Source organism: Gossypium hirsutum, chromosome D13 (genome assembly GCF_007990345.1).
Source record: "Gossypium hirsutum isolate 1008001.06 chromosome D13, Gossypium_hirsutum_v2.1, whole genome shotgun sequence".
In the NCBI taxonomy this organism is placed as follows: Eukaryota; Viridiplantae; Streptophyta; class Magnoliopsida; order Malvales; family Malvaceae; genus Gossypium; species Gossypium hirsutum.
Genome location: NC_053449.1, coordinates 64,749,385 through 64,773,411, shown reverse-complemented (window position 1 = coordinate 64,773,411; position 24,027 = coordinate 64,749,385). Strand labels below are relative to the sequence as shown.

Here is a 24,027-nt window from a genome sequence, read left to right as displayed (position 1 = left end):
TTTATCATTTTTGGGGGGCCAAAGTTAGGGGAGAAGTTAGAATTTTTTTTTGGGGGCCAGAATTAAATTGTATATTTTTACGGTAGTAAAAATTCAATTTCATCATTTTAATAGTGTAAATTTACCATAACTAATTTAAAATTTTATAAATTATAAAGGGCCTAAATGAGAAATTTTCCATTCCCAGCCCCCTGGCCAAAGTGTAATTTTAGCATGTACTAATTTAAAATTTTTTAAATTTTAAAGGGAAAATTTTGAATTCCTCATTTTAGGGGCCGGGGCCCCTGCCAGCCCCTGCTGCTGCCCTTGGGTGTGTTTGGACACTATAGAGTAATTAGATAAAAGTGTAATTATTAGGGTAATAATGTAACAACCCGTTTTCAGTTAAATCGAAACAATAGTTTTGGGACCACAAATCCGAGTCAAAAAGAAAATTTATTGTAATATTATTGCATGGTCTGCATTATGATAGGAAAGATGTATGAAAATTTCGATAAGAAAATTTTATCGATTTCATGTTTAATTGTTAGTAAGGACCAAATTGCATAAAGTGCAAAAGTTGAATTCTAGTAGCTAGAGGGATTAAATAGCTATGAAATTCAAAATTTGAGGTCCTTGTAAGGCAAGTAGACCATTAAGAGAAGTTAGTAGATATTTATGATGATTCATCCATGGAAATTTAAGAAAAGAAAATGACTAAATTAGAAAGGAGAAAAATAAAAGATGATAATTAATTAAAAGATAAAAATATCATCTTATTTCATCATTTTCCCCAAATTTTTCTATGGAAGCCCTAGCTAAGAGAGAGAAATTCAAGCAAGCTTAATTGGGAAAGTAATCATGTCTCATTTTTAGTAATTTTTATATTTCCGAGATTGTAATAACCTAATCTATCTATTTTGGGGATCAATTTGTAAAGTTATCAAAGTATTAAAATTTTTCCATGGATGGGTATGCTGAAATTTTGAAATTTATGGTAGAAAATGAAAGGTTGTTGATAGATAAACAAATTTTGTAAAGGAAATTTTCATGAAATTGTGATTTAGGGACTAAATTGAAAAGATATAAAATTTATGGAAAATTTCTAATTTTTGTGAAATACATGGACTGTTATTGTTATATGAAAAATTCTTCTAGGTTTGGAATAAGGATTAAATTGCATGAATTTCATTTTCCGAGCCTAGGGACGAAATTGAAATTAATCAAAAGTATAGGGGCAAAATGGTACTTTTTCCTAATATGTAAATTGGATTGAATTAGATATGAAATGTGTTAAATTGATGTTAAATTCATTTGTATAGATCCGAAAAGATCAAATATGGAGCTAGATAGAAGAAAAGAAAAAGTGTCGGATTAGTAGATTTCTATATACGAGCAAGTGTCGAGGTAAGTTTGTCTAACTAAATTGTGTATATTTATATGCTTGAATTGAATGTTACATATATGAATTGTATAAATGCCTTATGTATGAAATTGATCACATGTCCAATTATGTCTGATAAATAATGAGTGCCATTTGAATAAATAAAATTCGATAGATACAGGATTTCCCGTATTGGTTGTGGTCCTGCATATGTTGCAGACACACCATATCTCGGAAGAGCGTCCTATCCTGTTATATGGTTCCTACAAGCATCCTCATCGGTATTGATCCTATACGTGTTGCGGACATACCGCAGCTCTTTGTGAGCGTCCTGTTATATGATTGGTATTGATCTTGCATATATTGCAGACATACCGCAGCTCTTTATGAGCGTCCTGATATAAGGTTCTTAATGAGCTTCCTAATATGGCTCGCTTGAACTTCCTGATATATGGCTATTCGAAACTTCCTGATAATAGCTCTTCGGAGTTACCTGTTAAGCTCACATAAGCTTTCTGTTTCAAACTCTTATGAGTTTCCTGTTATAGCCCGGATAAGCTTCCTGTTACATGGCTTACATGAGCTTCCTGTTATATAGCTCGAGAAAGTGCTTCCTGATTATGTACTCTAATGAGTACCCCTGAATATGAATTGACGGATTACAGTTTTGTACACTTCGAGTGTACTACATGTGTATTCATCGGTATTTCAGAAAAATTCAATGGGCAAAGTTATGCCATGGTTAAATTGTATTTGAGATAATTTGTCATGGAAATATATATGTTATCTGGAAATATGTCATGAAAAGCATATGTATAAGAAAGTTATTACATGATGAGCTCATTCATGTTCTTGGTATTTGTGTGAATTACTTAACTAACATGATTAGTGAAATTGTGTGTTTTAGGCTTTAAGCCAAATTGCTTGGATGCCAATTATATATTTATTTTAATGAAATAAATGGTAAGTTAATTCCAATTATACGAACTTACTAAGCATTAAATGCTTACTTTGTTTTATTTTCTCTGTTTTATAGTACTCGGAAGCTTGTGAAGGTTGGAACTGGTAGGAGACATATCACACTAACCCTCAGACTTCTCGATATATAAAACAAGCTAACTTTTGGTATAATGGCATGTATAAGCTAAGTTAGGCATAATGATGAAATATTTTCGTTGTAACTAGCCATTGGAATGGCTAGTGTAAGACATATTTTGATGTAATTATATAAAGCCTTATCAAGTTTGATGTGTGATAAAATGGTGATATGATGAGAAGTATACAAACCTATTGATGAATAGTTTAGAATTAGCATAATTGATAAAGCATGTCTATGAGCATAAATGTGTCTTTGATAAGTTTAAACGCCACTAATGTGCCCTATTTATGTTTGAGAAAATAATAAGACATGTTCAATCAATTATTGTGGGGATCGACTCATATAAACAATGAACAAGAAGAAATTGAAAAGATCAAACACACAAATTTTACGTGAAAAATTCCTTCAAAGAGGATAAAAATCATGGGCAGAGGAAACTTTAACTTTTCACTAAATGAGTAAACAAACAAGAGTACAATATGGAAAAAATAAACCTAATTGTACTAAACGTATAAACCCAAACTCCGAAAACAAAGCCCTAACTCTCATAAAGTCTTCTAAAAAGGGATACAAAGTTCTCTCTGTAATACCCCCTACCCGTATTCGTCGCTGAAATATAGTATGAGGCATTACCAGATTTTACCGAATTTTTTTTTCAAGATAGATTTATCATATTCATAAGATAATTTTATCACATACCAAAACCAAAATTTGTTAGCCATACCAATGGCTAACCATAAATTCATTTCACATTAACATCTAATTTACTAGCTTATACATGCCATTGATTTCCAAAATAAAGTTCCTTTATGTACCGAGATCTCGAGATTGATAGTGTGATGTGTCTCCGACCAAATCCGACCTCCGAGCTCTTAACTCTACAAACAGGGGAAAAAGAAGCAGGGTAAGCACTTTGTGCTTAGTAAGTTCATGCAACAGGAATTATACTTACCATACTTATACATCCATCATTTAATAACACAAGCACACATCCAATTCACATAAACATATACCTATCACATACAAACTCAACCTCATGCAAATTCATTACAAAGATAAATGATTGATGAGCTCATCAATTCCATGATTTCCATTTCCTTGTTATTTTTCCATATTTATCCCGTTGAATTACTTGGAATTTCGATGAATTTTCAGAGGTACACTTTAGTATACAAATCCGGGTCCGTCAATTCATATTCATGTGCGCACATTTCCATTTCAGAGAGCACACTCCCGCGAACCTCATCCTTACAGCGGGATTACCAGTCCAGGCTAAATCCCCTGTAATGTAAACTCATAGAGTATTGTCGGGATTACCAATCCAGGCTAAATCCCCTGCAACGACAATTACTCTAATGAGCTTGGATCTGAATTACCAGTCCAGGCTAAATTCAGACCCTAATTCGGATTACCCGTCCGGGCTAAATCCATTTTCCACATATTCTTCAGGAGGGCTATATCAGGATAGGATCACCCGTCCGGGCTAAATCCTTTTTACCGTCAATTCCTTTTTCAGAGATCCATCGAATTTTTCCTTTCATTCAACCGGGATTTATTTCCTCTTTTCATCAAGAATATCAATACTTCATCAATTACCATACATTAAACATCCAAATCATATTCACATCAATAACAAACATTTCAAGCATTTATGAATATAATTCAAGTTACATGAACTTACCTCGACAATTGTTCGTAAACAAAAATCTATTAATCCCGAACTTTTTCTTTCCCTCGATCTTGCTTCGTATTTGAATTTTCCGGATCTAAATAAATAAATTTAATCATTAATCTAATACATTTCATGTTCATATGTAACTTTCTCTACAATTCCATTATTATTTATAGTGCATTCAAAGCTGCCTCACTGAGTCACAGTCACTAAATTATTTATATCTTGAGCTACAGAACTCAAAATTAAGATCCGTTAATTTTCCCTAAAACTAGACTCACATATCTTCTTACCATAAAAATTTTAGAATTTTTGGTTTAGCCAATAAGTACAGTTTATTTTTTAAAGTTTCCCCTGTTTCACTGTATGACAGTTCTGACCCCTCTTCACTAAAAATTAATTATCTCACTGTACAGAATTAGGATGATGCTTCCCTTTATTTACTCAGAAAATAGACTCATTAAGTATTCTAAGCATATAAATTATAACTCATAATCATTTTTGTACAATTTTTAATGATTTTTCAAAGTCAGAACAGGGGAACCCGAATTCATTCTGACCTTGTCTCACAAAATCTATTATATCTCATGATTTACAATTCCATTGCTTACACCGTTTCTTTTATAAGAAACTAGACTCAATAAGCTTTAATTTCATATTTTATTCATTCTCTAATTCAATCTATACAATTTTTGGTGATTTTTACTGCTGTCCAAAACTGTTTTAGTGCATGGTGTTAATTACCATTTTTCCCCTAAACTTTCAACAATGATAATTTCGTCCCTGCTCAATTAACCTCTCAATTGAGCTGATTTTTCTCAATCAACACTTTATTATATCACTTTAAACTACCTTATAACCTTTGGAAATCATAATTTCAGCACTAAACTTTAATTCCAAACTTTTTCACAATTAGGTCCTACAAATCAATTTCTATTGGAATTACCTAATAAAATCATCTCTTAAACAAATTAAAGCATCAATTTCATCCTATTTCCTCATAAAATTCCAGAAAATATTCATATCAACTTTCAATATCATTCATAAAATCAAAAACTAATGAATTAAGTAATAGGACCTAGTTGTAAAAGTCTTAGAAACGCAAAAATTACAAGAAAAATGCAAGAATTAACTCACTTGGTGCAAAAATTATGAAAAACCAGCTTGAAGAAACCCTTAGGACGTTTTTGGCTGATGAGAGTGCAGAAAATTAAAGAGAAATCTAGATAATTCCACTTTAGTCCTAACTTTTAAAGCAAATTTTGTAATATTCTAATTTTACCCTTATTTCTTCAATTCTCCTGATTTTTCTCAGCGTATGCCGCCCAAAATATCTCCTTTTGGGGTTATTTGCAATTTATGTCCCTCCTCATTTCACAATTGAGCTATTTAATCCCTCTAGTAACTTTTACATTTTCTCAATTTAGTCCTTTTCACTTAATTGACTACCCAAACATTAATATTTTCTAACGAAATTTTAATACCATATTACTAACACTTCATAAATATTTATAAAAATATTTTTGACTCGGTTTTACGAGATCGAAGTCTCAATATCTTATTTTTACCTAATTCCTTCAATAATTTCTTTTTCTAACTAACCACTTAATCAGTAAAATTTTTCTATCGATATTTTCATACGATTTTTCCTATCATATCAATATTCATGCAAAAATATTAAAATAAATTTCTCTTTAAATCGGATTTGTGGTTACGAAACCACTATTCCGATAATTTTGAATTTGGGCCATTACACTCTCCATAGCCACCACGAAAACTCTCACTAAAGCTCATCTGCGACTACATTTTGTCGTTCCCAAAAGAAAAGCCCTATAGTACTATATCTTTAATTGCTTTATCAAAATAGGGATACAAAGTCCCTTTAAATAGGCTAAGTTTAAAGTGCTACAACGACTAAAATATCCCTAAAGTGATCAGAGTTCGATCGAGAAAAGATAGCAGAGTTTAACTAGGAGAAGGAACCCGGTTTTTATGGGAAACACGTCGCAACGTCCCCATTCGCGTCGTCACGACATCGTCCGTCGTCGCAACATTGGGAAGTTTCTCGTCGTGAGATCGTCGGCTGACTTTGGTGTTACGATACTGAAGTCCTTGTGTCGCTATACGGGCTGCAAAATGTGCCTGCAAACTGTCCGATTAACGTGAGGCACACCCCACAATTATATTGTCCCCCAAAAAAAGTCTTATATGGTGTGTATGCATAAAGTACATATCATTTGTGTATATTTGTACTTAATTTTGTATCTCTGGTTTCAAATTTACGTATTTTACAAATTTCATTACAATTAGTTGTTTTTACTTAAAACATGATAAAATTTTGGGCTAATATTCGAGTTTGGATAGGTAGTTCAGACTTTAAACATGTATGTTTCATATTAGTAATTTAATGATAAATTTTAACAATATTACTTAATTTAACTAACTCTTTAATTTTTATAAATTACGAAACAAATGATAACATTTTAAAGTAAAAGAACTAAGTCTTCAAGTTTTGTAAAAAAAAACTCATAATTAAATAAATTTTTATAGTTTTATATAACTCATTTCCCCTATGTGTATATTTGCATTTGATTTTGTGTTTATGGTTTCAAATTTATGTCATGTATTATTGTGGAGACATTAATGTTGAGAAGATATTAATTTAAAGATTAACAAGTAGAGGTCTAGTTTATGCAAATTCCTTTATAATTGACTATTTTTATTTTTATTTGTAAAATTGTAATATAATGGAAATATTAATGTATATAGTATTTTAGATCAATATAATGTAAATATTGGATCAGTTTAAAAATTTACATGTATGAAAAATATAATTACATCGATAAATTCAATGTTAATTTTTTTTTTGATGAATGATGAAATTCATTAATTCAAGAATGCAGTTAACTGCTACGAAAGAACAAAAAAAATATTATACAATATCTTTATGCTATACAAATAAATTAACCAATGATATCCCAAGAAACACAAAGTGAAGCATTAACAGGACCAGTTTTATTGGTTGGTTTTCTTCCTAAATGAGCCCGCACAATCTCTTTAATCTGCACCAAGACAGCATCTTTAGTCAAGAAAGATGCACCAAAATACCTCTTGTTCTTTTGTCTCCATATCACATACAAATATGCACTAGTACTCCAAGCAAGCTTGAGTATAGCAACAAGCAAGGACTTCCCTTTTAAGTTTCAATATCGCTCAAGCTAACTTTTGCCTCTAAATTCCCACAACCTTATGAATGGAGCAAATGCACAAAATTGATTGCCACACCTTCTTTGAAAAACTACACTCAAATAAAATGAGATTACGTCTCTCTGCCGCATCCATACAACGTTAAAATACTCATCGTACAAAAAAATACAAAAAAATATAATTCTGTGTAAGTAAATTACTCCTCATATGTATTAAAGAAACCTTATCCTGTAAAGCCAGATTTGCCAACCCTATATATTTTTGCCGACCCTGTAATAGTTGACTGCAAATTGCAATTAATTTAAAATATAAATAGCAGCACTTGGAAACAGATGGATATAGCAAGAGAAGTAACACTAAACAAAGAAACATGGCAAACATATTTTGTAGTTCTTTTTCTTTTATGTTCATTACCATAATTGTCTTGTCTCATGTTTTGTTCTCAAATGCTGTCTCCAACTGCAATGAACCATGCCAGAACCCTAATGACTGCTCTGGTCAGCTTATCTGTCTTAGAGGTAGATGTGAAGATGATCCTAATGCCGGCACACAGATTTGCAATAGGTACAGGCGCCCCACCATTCCGCCAGTGCTGCCCCCGAGGAAACAGCCCGCACCGGCTCCTCCATCGTTTAGGGCTCCAATCTTTCGGCCACCACCAGCACCTCTTCCATGATACTGGTGTATGCATTAAAGACACCTTGTAAGAACAATATAATTGATGGAGGGGTCTGATATTGTAGTAGGAAATTAGGGTAGGTTGAATAAAAATATCTAGGGATCGTATATGTCACCTGGTCCACGGCCAAAGGTTTCATTTAATTATGGTCAATAGATACAATGAAATAAAATATAAAACCTTTTTAAAACACATGAAAGTGAGTGGAAACTAATATAAATATATATGAGCATTAATGTATCTGATTGAGTTATTGTCAATATGATACTTTATGATTTTATTTCAATGATGATGATGATATGAAAATGTAGGAATTCATCTGTATAATTTATTTTATTAAGAGTATGAAAATACTTCGATTTAGGTCATTAATTTTATTGCCTCAATGTTGTAGATTATTTGACTTTTCTGCATTTTCTCTCTCATATAAAAAAAATGGGTTGAAATGAGTATTTGAATTTTTTTATATATAACTGCATGAAAAATTCTGACCAAATTGCGAGTAAGCTACAAGCATTCACCTTGGCGAATGGCAGTTCACCTGGTGCTGGACTCCGATAGAAGGTTTCAGCCATGGGGCATTTGTGGGGAGGATGAGATGAACTTGTAGTTTTTGCAGGGGGAGTTGAGGGCAGCGCTAGTGGTGGAGGCTGTTGGGGCTGCTGCGGGAGGTGGAGTTTGAAATTTACAATTCAAATAATCAAAGAATTATATATTTAGACAACAAGATAATAATTAATGCATATATGTTTAAAGAACTTAAGTATAATATAGCCACTTGTGCATACATGTTTTTTTTTCCTTTTCCACTCAAACAAAGTCGTAAAATAATGTCAACTAGGTTGTTTTATACCACAATTGTTGCTTAGATTAAGAGCAAAATTATGGAAAGACATCAAAAATGGCAGCCGCAAAGAACAAGCTTTCTTGTTTTTGTCCAAATTTTGACGTTCTAACAAGTCATCATTCCACACCCATATTTAAATTAACACATTCTAACAGTTTTTGCAGATACTGTAAAAAGTGTGTATATACAAGTGTCTGAAAATATCACAATCTGTGAGTTCACTCTACTGTGTGAGCAAATGAGGAGTGGTTAAATTTTATTATTGTTTCTTCTAATCTCTCAATATTATATTGATAAAGGCATAATGAAAATATTGATTTTAACGACATTGACGTGGAAACCTAGATGTCAATCCACGAGTACTTCACAATGGCAGGACATTATTTGTCTTTTATATATATAATATAAGAAATTCATAAAATTTTTAAAAAATAGCATAGCGTACGCAAGGATTGTCATGTGGGCTGTCATGCTTAAAAATTTAATATTTTAATAATTATTTTCATTAAAAAGTAACAATTAAACTATTTTTGAAAGGTTGACCAAGTATTTAATGAAAAATCTTTCTTAAAATAGTAATCAATAATTTTGGTCAAATCTATGCTAAATTGTGAGTTTAGTTCCATATATTTTAAGCATGACTCAAATGGTAGCAATTAAATCTATTAAGTCAAAATTCTATTATTAATCTCATATTATGCGTAAATTATAAGTTTAACGTTTGTTTTCTAATTCAATTATTTTTAATTTCTATATTTTTTGAACTAAATTTTCAATCTTGACTCAAAACGATAATTATTAAATTTATTAATTAAAATAATGTGAGATTTGTGTGAGTATCATATAGAAATAATAAGATGAGATGATATTTTATATAGTATTTTAAAAATAATAAAATTTAACTGAAATTTCAATATTAAAATACTATATGAAATAAATGATTAATTTTCACTCTAATGATAATTGTTTTAATCTGCCGGAGAAGAAAAGGTCCAACAAGCTTAGGGTCAGTCCCTTTCTTTCGGCCTAAAAGGACAAACGCGTTGTATTTCGTCTTCATGTTATATCAATTTCTAAACTTTTAAATAATTGTTTTAAAAAAATTCATATTTAAAAGGACTAAACCAAGAATTTTCCACAAGTTTCCTACCAGGGGAGTGTTCCCACTTGCGCAGGTTCACGGCGGCGCCCCTCTCTATAACAAATAATCATCGCCTGTTTCGCTATGTTTTCTTTGTTCATATTTCCGACTAATTAACCCCAAATTCATCCATTTTTTGATTTTTTTTCCAATTTGGTCCTCTTCCTTCAATTCTATGTGCAAAACCAAAAAGGCAACCGACGCGTCGGAACCTCGACCTGTTTTGTCCAGATCTCAACGAACTCGCCCGAGTCACTCCCCTGGAGCTCAGTCAAGTAGCCTGAGTCATTCCGCGATTCCTTCCTCTTCTAATCCCACCAGCGACCTTTACACTTCCTCTTTATCGTACACCAAAGCGACGTCATCTGGGACCGGAACATCAATTTCAAGCCGTACTTCACTTTCAAGCCTCCGTGAATCCCTCCCTGAAAACCCTCACATCTATCACGTAAGTGAAATCAGAGCTGCCACTAACAATTTCCTAGCCAAACGGTACTCTTCCTCCTCTTCCGCCTCCACCGCCGCTTGTTGGCGTTGCAACCTCCGCGGCCGTGACACCGTTGTTTTCCAGCGCAAGTTCCGCCACAAAATTCAAACGTCTCAGCTAAAAGAACGATTATCCGTCATTTGTAGAAGCCATCACATGAGCATAATTAAACTCCTTGGTGCTTCCGTTTCCGGAGATCATATTTACCTTGTTTATGAGTTCGTCGAAGGATCGAATCTTGTTGATTGTTTGAGAAACCCTAGAAATCCAAGCTTTACTGTTCTTTCGAATTGGATGTCAAGAATGCAGATTGCTACTGATCTCGCTCACGGCATTGATTATGTTCATAACAAAACCGGATTGAATCTCAGTATCGTTCATAATCACATTAAAAGCAGCAGCATTATCGTTACGGAGCCCTCTTTCAATGCAAAGATTTGCCATTTTGGAACCGCACAGCTTTGCGGCGAAACGGAAGAGGAAGTAGCGGTGGAAACTGATACCTCGAAACGCGACACGGAAATCGAAGAAATAACGGAAGAAGCTAACGCCACGAGTTTAAGGAAATTGAAGAGATCTGATAGCGGAGATAGACAATTCGAAGGCGTAAGAGGTTACATGTCACCGGAGTTCAGATCTAGCGGCGTCGCGACGCAGAAATCCGATGTCTTCTCCTTCGGAGTGGTGGTTTTGGAGCTGTTTTCAGGTGAGGAGGCGTTAAAATACCGGTTCGATAAAAAGACAGGTAATTTCGTACGAACGTCTTTGATGGATACTGCGGAGGCAGCGACGGCGGAGGGAAGTGATGGGCTGAGGAGGTGGATTGATAGACGGTTGAACGATTCATTTCCGGTCGACGTGGCGCAGAAGATGGTACGTCTAGCGTTGGATTGCGTACACGTGGATCCAGATAAACGGCCAGATATGGGACGCGTGGCGGGGAAAATTTCGAAACTTTACTTGGAATCTAAAAAGTGGTCGGATAATGTAAATATTCCGACAGGCATTTCTGTCTCACTGGCGCCCAGATGAGATGAGCTGGAAAAATGGCGGCTTTCTTAGTTTAATTTTAATTTGTATTTCTTTGTTGATTTTGAAACAAGTGCAAAATTACCAATTTTTTAATTATTTTTTCTCCGTATTCAACAGCAACAACAAAAAGTCTTTAACATAATTACTGTAATTTTTTGTGATTAATTTATTGGAAATACATAATCTCAGTTAAATTTTCAAATTTTTAATTGATATTTGAATTAAATATTCATATCCACAAAAAACCAATTTCAAGATTTTCAAGATTTAAATATATAAAAAATCTTTTATATATAATCAAAGTTATAAGTATTTTATAATTAATGATTTAAATATCTGAAACTGTATTCATTATCTAAATAAGTAATAAAATTGAATAGTTTAGGGACTATTTTATAATTTTTTATAATTAAGTACTTAAAAAGGTTTGGCTATTTCAAAGTCTAAAGACTTTACACACGCGGGGGGGTTCGTTTAATATCTTAAATTGCAAGATAAAGGGAAAGAAAAAGAAGCAGAGACTAAAAAGCTATGCTTACCACTCCATAACAATGGCGCCAACAAGAAGCTTAAATTTTCTCAGATAAATAATCTCATATTTTCTTTCATGCCAAACAAACGAAAGGAAAATTTGTTTACATAGCTAGCAGATATTGGAATTCAAAGTCATATGGTATTTTCTCAACACTAATGGAAGATGATGTTTTGCCAGCATTATGGTTCCTATAACAATCCACCATTGATTTCCTTAACGAACCAGAAGTGGGTAATTGCTGGCAAACCCATTGAACCAATGAGTTCATATCCACAGCAAAATCAAACATGTTGTTCAGCAACAGTTCTGGGAATGCAATCTTTTTTGTATTGCTCACCACTATTGATGCTTGCAAGTACTCTTGTTTTAATTTCTCTAACTCAGCTGAAACTCCATCACCGGTGTATATTCTCACCTGAAAAAAAGGGCTACCTTATTGATTTATTTTGGCTAAATCCTCGAATTGGGGCCTAACCTTTTAGAGGTTGCTCATATAAGGACTAAATCTTTTAAAATGATCGTATAAAGGCTTAACATTACAAGTGTTCAAATGAAACTTATACCTTTCAAAATAGTTAAATAAGGGTCAAACTTTTTCTAATGTATTGCTCAAATAAGGGCCGTTCTTTAATTTTCAAGCATTTTCTGATTCAATTGTTATGTATTTTGTTCTAAACACATCAATATTCACCTAATTTTTATTACAAATTGGGCTAAAGTGCATAAAAAGCCCTTAATTGAGATTTTTGTAAAAATTAGGCCCTTATATGATCTTTATATGCGAGCAACCCTTAAAAGATTGAGTCCTAATACGAGGATATAGCAATTTATTTGCATAGTTTGTTTAAGATTATAGGTAGATTTTTGCCATGGAACTTACTGCTGGTGAAGATCGAGTTCCGCAACATAGAGCGAACATGACGTTTCGGTCGGTTAATTCAAGTCCGTAAAGCTTCCGAATGGTGGCTTCTCTGTCGTCTTCTTTGTCACTACCCTTTGGATATGATCTTGTTTTAGGATATAGCCAAAAACCAGAACTTATATATGTATAGAGACAGTACTAAAAAAAATTACCTCTTGTATCTTTAAACCTGTTGATTGTTTCCCCAAAATGTGATGTTCCATTGCTTGAGCACTTATTTTGTTACCTCTGACATCGAGAGTTGCCTGGAATTCGATAAGACATTATTACTTAACCGATGTGGGATAACACTACTTTTAATACCCCAAGAAACTAAATTGGAAGATGTACCTTGTTCGTCATAGCCAAGAGATCTTCAGAAGTATCAGGTAGACCATATTGGAGGTATCCCTATAATAACGAAATGATCATTTAAGCACACATAATGCAATGACCTCTCTCAAAATGACATAAACAAAGGTAAAAGCACCATAGAGAATTATGTACTAGGAGTCAAATTATATTTTATCCATTTTACTAAAAAAGGAGTAAATTAGTCCATATATGTTAGATCAAAGAAAAAACGGATCCTTCTATTAAAAAATTCATCAAATTTTATTGTTAAAAACCAGTCTTTATATGTCAGTATGAGGTACACATAGCATGCCACATGTAACTGTCAGGTTACTTCATCAGTCACGTCAATTTATAATAGTAGATGGATGAATTTTTTAACAGAAATGACTAGTTTGCTCTTTGATCTAACGTACATGAACTATTAATTTGTCTATTTTTTAAGTAAAAAAGGGTAAAATGTAATCTAACTCTCAGTCACAATGTCTCTATGATACTTTTACTGATAAATAAAAGGAAGGTTCATTTCCATACTATACATGCATAATACAGGCGTTGTACATGTTGATCCAAAATGCCAGTTTCTGCTGGTAAGTTAATACCCTTAAATCCACTTTCTGGAGATTGCTCATCAAGACCCTGGAGATGGAAAAACAATATCAAAATTTGTGTAAACAAAAACACAAATTCAAACACTTGGACTCGAGTCCAAGTAATATTACCTTAGCTTTTTAAGTAAAGGAATAGAACTCGAAGTCGAAATGCAGTTCGGGTCCATAGAGCTTGATGTGAACATGGCAAGGTTCTTATAAGGACCAATGTCCCTTGGAATAGACCCTTCCATATTGAAAATACCATAAGGATCTTGTTGCCTTAATTTCTTTTGTGGATTTGATTTGGGATTCAAGGTATTTTCTACCCTAAAGCTTCTTGAGCTTAATGGAGTGTTCATAGACCTAGTAACATTGCTTGACTTCTCTAGCTCCATTGCTCTTGATGTTCTAAGTAACCTCACAAAAATGAAGTGCAAACATTTCATGATGTTCTCTGATAACTTGTTGGGATGCCAATTTTGGGTATTCTTTTCTACAATAAGTGCGCTAGATGGTGATTTTGGTGGTAGGTCCAAGTTGGCCTCTACAATACTTTCCCTTGCCTGAAAAAAGAACAAAAAGGGTTAATTGCATCAGATATCTTCAAATTATGGCTTAATTCTAAGTTGGCCTCTTAACTTCTGAATGTTATGATTACATCTCTAAACTATTGATGTTATATCAACTAGATCCTTCCACTATTGAAACCGTTAATTTAACCATTAAATGACACGTGAAATCTTATGTGACATAATTTAAAATAAAAATTTTAAAGAAAAATAAAATGTTTCCAAGAAAAAGAGATAGAACTATAGTTTATGTAAACGTTTTGAAAATCTCAAAACCAAGATTTTTACAATATTCATTTTCTTTATTTTTTTTATTTTAAATTATGTTACTTAATATCTAAGGTCTCGCTTATGATTTTAGTAATGGAAGGACCTTCATATGTAAGAAGCCTTACCTTGAAGTAACCACTTTTCTTCAGGATCTTCTCTTGGAATAGTGCTCCTGAATTCCCCATTGTCTCATTTAGGCTCATGAAGTCACTAAGAGTATAATCACCTTTCATAGCTTTGCTAATGAAATGCAAAGCCTTGGTCTCAAAAACCACATTTTCTTGTTGATCTTGCATTATGGGATTCTTTTGTTTTGATGGTGTCTTTTCCTTTGTGATGATGACTTCATGTTCTTGGTTTAGACCATGTTTAAGCTGGCTTATTTGGGTTTCTAAATGAGCTATCTCACTTTCTACCATAGCCAGCTCTGTTAATAGCTCCTTCATCTACAATATTCAAACAATATGGATATATAACACAAGTGCATGGTTAGTCACTGTTATTTTTTGTCCATAACACGTTGAATATGTATCGTATATACGAGTATGCTTGATCTTTAAAGCGCCAATAAATTAAAGAAAATAAAGAATCCGAATAATGTGACAAGGAATTTAGGGTAGAACCCAATCTCTTCTAGTGATCCTAAGAAATTCTACTATGCTAATATGCTGCTTCCATATATATATATATATATGCATGCTTGTATGTATGTATGTATAGAGAATAAAATGAGAGAGAAAAGGCTTACTTTCGGAGGGAGGAAATCTGGGATAGAGATGGAAGAGCCATCCTCTTGAAGCTGAAATTGTGTAAGAATCTCATGCATTTTTTCTTCTTGATTTAGCATATTTTGAAGCATGGAAACCTATATAATAATGAATTCAAAAAATATAACATATAATCATCTTTAAACCCATAAATAAAAATTTCAAAAAGTAATTAAAAAATACCATTTCTATTATGAATCATATTACATTTTGTTCTCTATTAAAAAAAGATAAATTAATCATTCTACGTAATATTAAAAGGCAAATCAGTCCTTGTGTTAAGAATTCTATTTATTTCTACTGTTAAAGCCGGTCTCTTTACATCAGCATGAGATGCACGTGGCACGTCACATGTAACTATCTGGTTATTTCATCAGCCACGTCAATCTTTAACACTAAAAATTGATGATTTTTTTAATAGAAAGAACCAATTTACTTTTTGATCTAATATATAAAGATTAATTTACTCATTTTTTAAATAAAAAGAAATAAAATACAACATAACTCCTAATATAAACACCTCCTTAATACAATTACCCATAAAATATCATGTTACTTCTAACATCAATGGTTAAAAAACATATACACATCTTCATTCTTACAAATGCACGGTACTCGTAATAAAACGATACCTCTTTTTCAAGTGCCTCTCTCTTTTGCAATCCACTAAGCTTCTTCTTCCTCTAGAATTTATAATAAAAAAAATTGACATATAAAAAAAACCCATAGCCAAAAACCAGAAGGCACCATAAACATTATATGGTTTTTCAGAACTTACAATCTCCAATGACAAATCAGCTTGGCTGTCCATGAACAACTTGAAACCCACCCCACCATCAAATGCCATGGTTGAAAACATTTAAAAGAAAAAAGAGACCCCCAAAGCTTAAAACTAAAGGAAGAGTGTTGAGGTTGTTGGGTTCTTTTGTTGTTGCTGTATATATTTGAGAACATATTAATATGAAGAATTGAAGATGGCGAGGAGCTTTCAATGGGTGAAGGTTGGTTTAAAGGTATTGGGGAGGACTAACCGTCTCTTGGTATGTGAATGGGACATCATGCAAAAAGAAGCCATTAACGTTGCTTACAATATTGGGATCTATTTAAGGATTACTTTGAGGTTATACAATTACTATTTGAGATTTGTTTCCATAATTTTTATATAAATTCATGCAAAGCTATCATTCTAATCCATTTTGCTTTAATTGTTGGCTTAAAATTTAGGTGATTTTTTGGTTAGAAATAAAAAATTTTCTACCATTCACTATTGGATTTTGCGTTTAGGGTTTGTATTGAGTGTTAAATTTTAAATTTAAATTTTAAAATTTGAATTTATCTTAAATAAATTTATTAGTATTTATTTATAAATTTTCAAATATTATATTATTCTTTTAGGATGAAATATTATATTATTATTGATTGACAATGCATGAAATTTATGCGTGGAGCTGTATTAAATATTCTCATGAAAATATCATATATTTTTTGTGAAAATTATATTTTTAAAGTGCCATTAAAATGTATTTGAAAAATAAATTATTTTTATAGAAAATAGGATAATCATTTAGTATATTTTTAAAGTGCCAATGTCACTACCTGCCTTCTTTTGTTTCGCTCTTATCCTAGGTACCATGCGTCGTCTCATTATTAGCTCCGAGACCTTAGTTGATTTACTGATGTCCTTTTCTCGTAAATATGAGTTGTCACATTAAAATAATAGATGAATATAACATGTACATGACAGCCGTCATACGCCTATCAAAGAAGCGGTTCTCATACTGGGTGCCCACCTCACTGTTGGGTCCGCGAGGTAAGAGATTTTTAGAGAATCTCGTTCGCACGGGTCCATAACTCGCAAGCGCCATAGAATGAGCTCTAGTTCTGTGGATTGCGAATTAACCCAAGTATAAAGTATAACAAATATATATATAGATCTGTTTTATCTTATATCATTTATTATTTATTATCCAAAGAACTAGCAGCAGAAACTCAGCTTAAATACACAACAGAAACAAAATATAACAAAGTAAAAGGGATTGATCCAAGTCCCCCTAAAATTGGTGGTGACTATATTTTCATTGTAATTGAATCATACATATATAAACAAGCAATGAATTTTTTTTAAAAAAAAAGGAAGATCTAACTGCAATCATTTTGCACATCTCAGCAGTTTCTTTTTATTATTATTATTAAAAAAAAAGCTAAACAAAACTGATCTATAGCTTCCACTCAGCTGTTCTCACTGTAGTTTCTTTAACAAAAGAGAGAGAAGAAAACACAAAGCTACCATATGTATAATGTATATATATGTATGTATGTATGTATGTATGTATGAACTAAGGAATAATGATAAATACAGTATGAAAGTAAGGTTAGCTTGATGATGGAGTTTATCGTTTTTGGAAGGTTACCATACTAAAGAAAGCAACAATACGGGTAAGTATACCGGTTAGGACAAGCAAGACCAAACAACGACCGAAATTCTTCAGAGCGTATCCGTATTGCAAAAGCGAACCGCATCGTGTTATCACCCACACTCCGGAATACCTGAAACCCGAAATGAAATGTTTGATCAACTTTCGAGAAAAATGAAAGGGTCGGAGCAACATTCTCAATGAGTAAAACTAACATTTTAGCGTTCGAGACCACAAAGGCTTCTAATGCCCACTTAGTGTAGCATAAGTCGCCTATAAAATCAACAGTCTTGCTGTCACCACCTTGAGTTGCTATTAGAGTCAAAACAACTGGAAGAAGCACTGACCACTGTATTGAAAGAAATGTGAGAGGTGAATTCATATACCTTGTAGTAATGTTAACATTATAATCCATAGTTCTTACCAGTTGAGCTTGACCTGGATCGAAAAGGATGGAGAGTATATAGGCTATGCCTGTTACGCAATATACCAGACAGACTAAAACGAAGTAATTGTCGTAAACAGATGATCTTGGATTGTTGAAGAAGTAGAACATGGAGAGATACACTAAAGGCTTGATAACAGTATTGAAATGGTCGATCGTATCCTTAGCTAGAAAGTAAGCTAGGCTGCTCATACCGGATGAACGTTCTCTCCAGTAGTGCAGCTTATCTAAACCAAAGCTTCTCAAAGCTGCAATCTTGCATAGGAGAGCTGAAAGCAATCGAGTTTCGGATCGGTGAGAAATGGTTTAAATCATTAAGAAGGTGAATTAAAGGGGAAATTTAACTTACAAACTCCAATAACTGTATATGTATAACCCATTGCACCAAATGTTTCATCGCTTACTTCAGCTAGTGTTCCTAAGCAAATTCCAGCAAGCAATAAAATTAAATAATCTACCACTTGTGTCCTAACTTCTCGTAATCGTTGCTTTAGGAGCCTGCAAAGAATCCAGACATTATAACAGGTTAAAAAAAACATGAGTATTCACTATTTAATCAAATTTGAAAGAGATATGAGCATATATATGCTATGTAACCCAGACTTCGGGTGTGTGTCGGATAAAGGTATGTACCGACAGGGTTATGCTCTTTTTTTCTTCTTTTTTTCTTAAGCCATAAACTTGTGCGATCATACCTTGAGACCAATGTCCTGATATGTGTTGGACACAGGTGTCGGACATGAATCTTTTAGGAAAAATGAAGCATCCAGGTACATAGCACATAAGAACTTGAACATCTACCTTCCAAGATAGTATCTGTACTGTGTGAATACACCAGGCGTTTTCCTTTCTGACAAATCAGCTGACTTGAAGATATTATGTTGCAAGCGGTCCTTCTTTGTCTCAACAGAACATTTCACATCCTGCCACAACTCGCCAGCAAAGGAATTTTGTTCCGATCCGGTGGCATGAGCACTACTGCCTCCATGTGATGAATTTTCAGCAGATTTTCCGGACATTCCCTCAATAGAATTCAGCATATCCATGGGAACGGAATAGCCATTATGAAGCATCCATCTTACCGGCAGCTGTTTAACCGTTAAACCTGTGCCTGTGTTTAGCTTTGTAATACCTTCCAAAATGTCAATGAAGTAGTCTGGAGGATTAGCACGATCAGGTAGATTAATTCCAAGGCCAGCAAAATACTCTTCAGCTTTCTTCACTGGCCCATGATATACAGTAAGTCCACCCTTTGCTAGAAGTATCAAATCATCAAACATCCTGTACAAGGTATAGCTGAAATGCAACAAAAGAAAATTGGCATCCATGAATTTCAGCTACTGAGTAATATTGGCGTACTAACATAATTGCCATGATAATAAACTTACCTTGGCTGGTGAACGACCATGCAAATGTTTACACCTTCAAGAGCTTCACGCCGAAGAGCTCGAAGTAGTAATTGGGAAGATGAACTGTCTAAACCAGATGTTGGTTCATCTAATATTAAAAGAGAAGGTTCCATGACCATTTCCAGCCCAACGTTTACTCGTTTCCTTTGACCCCCTGAGATTCCTCTCTTCTCCACTGTCCCTACTAAAGAATCCCTCACAGCCTGCAGTCCCAAGGACTCAATGACTCTTTCAACAACTAGAACCTTTTCTGGTTTTGCCAGATCGGCAGGGAGTCTAAAATAATTAGGAATCCAGTTAGTGATGAGGGGAAACCAAGAAACTGCTTTTTAGTGTAGAATGCTATGTAATGTAATGCAACAATTCGCAAGTAGAAAATCACACACCAAAAAAAGTAACACCATCAATGAATGAAAAAGTAAAGGTCTCCTACATGGCTGAAATAAGTGTGGCATACCTGCACCTAGCACTGAACCATAAATTTTCTGCCACTGTCAAGTTTCCATGCACAATATCATCTTGTGGAACAAAACCAATTATTTTCTTAAAAGCTTGGATAGACTCATCCTTCCCATTTATTTGAACCGAACCAGTCATGACACAACCTGGAGCTTTTCCAGTTAAAGCTGAAAGAAAAGTTGTTTTTCCAGCTCCAGATGGACCCATAACAGCTGAAACCCGACCGGGAGATAATTTCCCAGATACGCTCCTCATTAGATGTATGTTTTTTCCTTTCAAAGTGATGGTTAAATCTTTGAAGACAATCTCAATTGTAAACCTCTTCCTAATAAGGTCATCAACCTCATTAGCCATTGAAATTACACCTGAGAAGGTCAAGTTCTTGTTCTGCTCCTGGAGAGCTTTCTCTTTCTCGATTTGACCATAAGCATATCTGAACATTTGGCTCTGGGTATGCAAATCTTTGCCCTTTGGTGGATTCTTCTTCCCTTGTTTATCTCCAATTTCTATATTAATCCCTTCATGACTTTCAGGGTTATCTTCTATTTCATGTAACATCTTTGTGAGATTCCCTTTTTCCTTCTTTTTTGGCTGCTGAGATGTACCCGTAGATACAGTTAATCCAGCAGCATCTGCTGCTGCAGGTTTAGCTTGGCTTGCTGGATGCTTTTGAGACTTTCTTCTGGAAAATGTACGTGAAAACGATGTTTGCAGCCCAATTGCATGCTTCTTAGCAATTTCTTTCGCCGAAGTCCATTTTTCGCGTGCTTGGGCAGTTTCTCTTACACTTTGAACTGCCTTCTCCCTGGATAGCTCTTTTTTCTTCTCTCGAGTTGCAATAACTTGATCAGAACAGTTGTATATAATGACAATTAGGAATCCTAGTCCAGCCTACATTGGCAAATTCAAGATTCAGAAATTCCTCACCATTGTGTCTGGCTTGATTTTTGGTTAATACTTCACTGAAGAAATTAGCCACTAATGAAGATAACATTCAGAAAGAGCAAAGGAACTTTGAAATTTTAATTTTAAAAAGAATGACATGTTCCAATGAATGATATGCCATATTGTTTATAATCAAAATGTAAGCTTCTCACTCACAAAAAGCATGAGGCCATATGCAGTGATGTTTTGATTTGCTGACTTTGGATTACAAGTTGCAAAACGGAAGCACACTGCAAAGTTCAGTTGGTAAAAAGGTTGGTTACCTCTTTCACACGTTGTGAAATGACACAAAAGAAAGCAACAGATGAATATGACAGATAAAACCGTAACACGAGTCAGACTGTCATAGGAACATATATCACAGGGTATAGTTTCTTTGTATTGACCATGCTCGTGAAAATCGAGTAAATTTCACTCGAAAGCATTGTTATTTTTGAAGGAACAAGACTCAATTTAGCAGTAAATTATTTGAGGAAAAACTTACAGAGTTCAGATGTAGAACCTGTCCTACAGTAATGCCTGGAAGGAACAAACAATCAAACAAACAAATAATGGCATTTCTGAAAGTATGAAGCAGATGGTATTGATGCATTCAAGGAAAAACAAATAAGTATGAAAAGTTGTGGGATAATATCAATACCCCTTGCTGCAAGGAATTTTTTGGATGGTAGACGGACAGTATGATCCACCTGAACAGAACACCTCACTGCTACTCATAACATCGGCCCAAGTATCAGCTCCTCCACATGTATGATCTGGATTATCAGGAGGTAGTTGATAACGGTATCTGCAAAGGAGTTCTGCTACTGATATTAGTGTATGCTAAAGCAGAACAAAGCCACGGAATCAATGTTTAAAACAAGAATGAACTTACGGGTCACATACGCCGGTACTCGTATTGAGGTTCGCAAGTGGACAGTAAGCACCCAATGGACAAGCTTCAGTGATGAACCAAAAACAAAACAAAATCAGCCATCTTTATTGAGATATTGGCAGGCATTAAAAAAAAAATCATGTTCCTTGGTTTCTTAGCAGCAAAACAACGAACGCTTACGTATCATACAAGTAATTCCACGAGGGCAGAAGAATCCTTCGCAACAAGCTGAACAATTTTGAACCCTGTAAGGTATCTCAGTGGAGTTTTTTAGATTAATTTTCTGTTGTTTACCAGCACTACAAGCCCATCCAGGCTCACACCCAGAAACCCAAGATGTTAAATTACAGTTCTTATTAGGCTTCAAAAAACTGGACTTCTTTGCTTCACCTCCACTCTGATAGAAACTACTAAAGTAGAATTTGACTTCTGCTGCTGTACATACGCGTTTCATCATGTCTCCTATTGAAAAAAAGAACCCCAAAACAAAATTCATTAAATCCAATAATCTCATCTTATTGATTTAACATTTAAAACAAAAACCCTTAAATTACTGATCTCAACCTTTAGTTGATCTGGCACATTCGGACAAGAATTTCGGGTTTTTTGAGAAATTAAATGCTGCATTCCAATCAGTTTCCCTGCAATCCAAGAAAAACAATGAAATAAGAATTCAAAACTAAAAATAACTATCGTGAGCACAAATTGTTCTTTCTAATTCTCAGCAACTACTCAAATACTCTCTCATAAGTAATCAAATGATATTCTAAGCTCGAATGTAGGAGGTAGCGAGCATTCAAAAAGCACAATATGGCAACGGATCATTAAAAAATAATAATAATAAACTGAGAAATTACAACGTACGCATCAGTAATTCAAAAGCTGAATTTACAACTAAAATAAACTACAACTTTTTGAGGCGCAGTTTCGTGAGCGCAAATCGGTATTGTTCGAATCTGAAGAGCCGGCAAGCATTCAAAAGACAACAATATCGACTTGCGGTGACGGATCATTAAAAAAGAAAAAAGAAAAAATATTTCAAAAAAGAATAGAGAAATTAGAACGTACACATCAGTAATGCAAAAGCTGAATTTACAAGTAAAAATAAACTACAATATTTCTAAGCGCAGCTTCGTGAGCACAAATCGATATTCTTCGAATCTGAAGAGCCGGTAAGCATTCAAAAGACGACAATATCGACTTGCGGTGATGGATCATTAAAAAGGAAGGAAAAAAACAGAGAAATCAAAACGTACGCATCAGTAATTCAAAAGCTGAATTTACAACTAAAAATAAACTACAAATTTTCTAAGCGAACCTTCGTGAGCACAAATCGATATTGTTCGAATCTGAAGAGCCGGCAAGCATTCAAAAGATAACAATATCGACTTGCGGTGACGGATCATTTAAAAAAAGGAAACGTAGACATTAGTAATTCAAAAGCTGAATTTACAACTAAAAATAAGCTACTACTTTTCTAAGCGCAGCTTCGTGAGCACAAATCGATATTATTCAAATATGAAGAGCCGGCAAGCATTCAAAAGACAACAAAATCGACTGGACTAGAAAACTTTTCAAAAAATAGAGAAATTAGAGCGTACACATCAGTAATGCAAAAGCTGAATTTGGCCCGTATATCGTCTTTCAAGCTAGAAGAAAGATTAGTAAATCGACTAGAAGCGTATTGAGAGAACATTTCAGTAGCGGCAGCGCTGTTTCCGAACTTATCACCGCTAGCTTCATCTTCTTCTTGACATACAACATGAACCAAAAAGCTGGATATCAATATTAAAACGTAAAGAAATTTCCATGTTTGGATCTTATTTTTGGTCATTTCAATGACTTATTTTGCAGAAAAAAAAAGAAAAAAATATTTATTTATTTACATGAGATGAATTGAAAAAATAAAAATAAACAATCATTTTTTAGATGAAAGAGAGATGGGGAAAATGGAAAATATGTTTT

At 33.8% G+C, this 24,027-nt stretch overlaps 3 protein-coding genes across 5 annotated transcripts; 1 reads left to right on the top strand and 2 right to left on the bottom strand.

Moving 5' to 3' along the window:
• The first annotated feature begins 9,937 nt into the window (after positions 1–9,937).
• LOC107936013 (lysM domain receptor-like kinase 3) lies at positions 9,938–11,736 on the top strand. The gene has a single exon (XM_016868649.2). It carries the CDS (start codon positions 10,184–10,186, stop codon positions 11,525–11,527), a length of 1,344 nt encoding a protein of 447 aa, XP_016724138.2. The 5' UTR covers positions 9,938–10,183; the 3' UTR covers positions 11,528–11,736.
• Positions 11,737–12,079: 343 nt separating this feature from the next.
• Positions 12,080–16,465, bottom strand: LOC107936017 (uncharacterized). Of its 3 annotated transcripts, XM_016868659.2 has the most exons (10): positions 16,295–16,464; positions 16,149–16,199; positions 15,498–15,614; positions 14,875–15,195; positions 14,040–14,473; positions 13,857–13,956; positions 13,315–13,374; positions 13,137–13,229; positions 12,943–13,056; positions 12,080–12,477 (listed from the first exon to the last, which is right to left on the bottom strand). In XM_016868659.2, exons 1-10 carry the CDS (start codon positions 16,373–16,375, stop codon positions 12,163–12,165), a joined length of 1,686 nt encoding a protein of 561 aa, XP_016724148.1. In that variant the 5' UTR covers positions 16,376–16,464; the 3' UTR covers positions 12,080–12,162. The 3 variants fall into 3 exon arrangements, with proteins under 3 accessions (XP_016724148.1, XP_016724150.1, XP_016724152.1); XM_016868661.2 differs by lacking the exon at positions 16,149–16,199; XM_016868663.2 differs by lacking the exon at positions 12,080–12,477 and having other exon boundaries at positions 12,943–13,051; positions 16,295–16,465.
• A 1,095-nt stretch (positions 16,466–17,560) lies between these two features.
• LOC107936019 (ABC transporter G family member 28) lies at positions 17,561–23,990 on the bottom strand. The gene is made up of 14 exons (XM_016868664.2): positions 23,664–23,990; positions 22,627–22,703; positions 22,243–22,524; positions 22,063–22,126; positions 21,829–21,975; positions 21,673–21,707; positions 21,345–21,418; positions 20,242–21,134; positions 19,764–20,060; positions 19,177–19,671; positions 18,725–18,873; positions 18,355–18,644; positions 18,146–18,279; positions 17,561–18,063 (listed from the first exon to the last, which is right to left on the bottom strand). Exons 1-14 carry the CDS (start codon positions 23,894–23,896, stop codon positions 17,907–17,909), a joined length of 3,327 nt encoding a protein of 1,108 aa, XP_016724153.2. The 5' UTR covers positions 23,897–23,990; the 3' UTR covers positions 17,561–17,906.
• Positions 23,991–24,027: the final 37 nt, after the last annotated feature.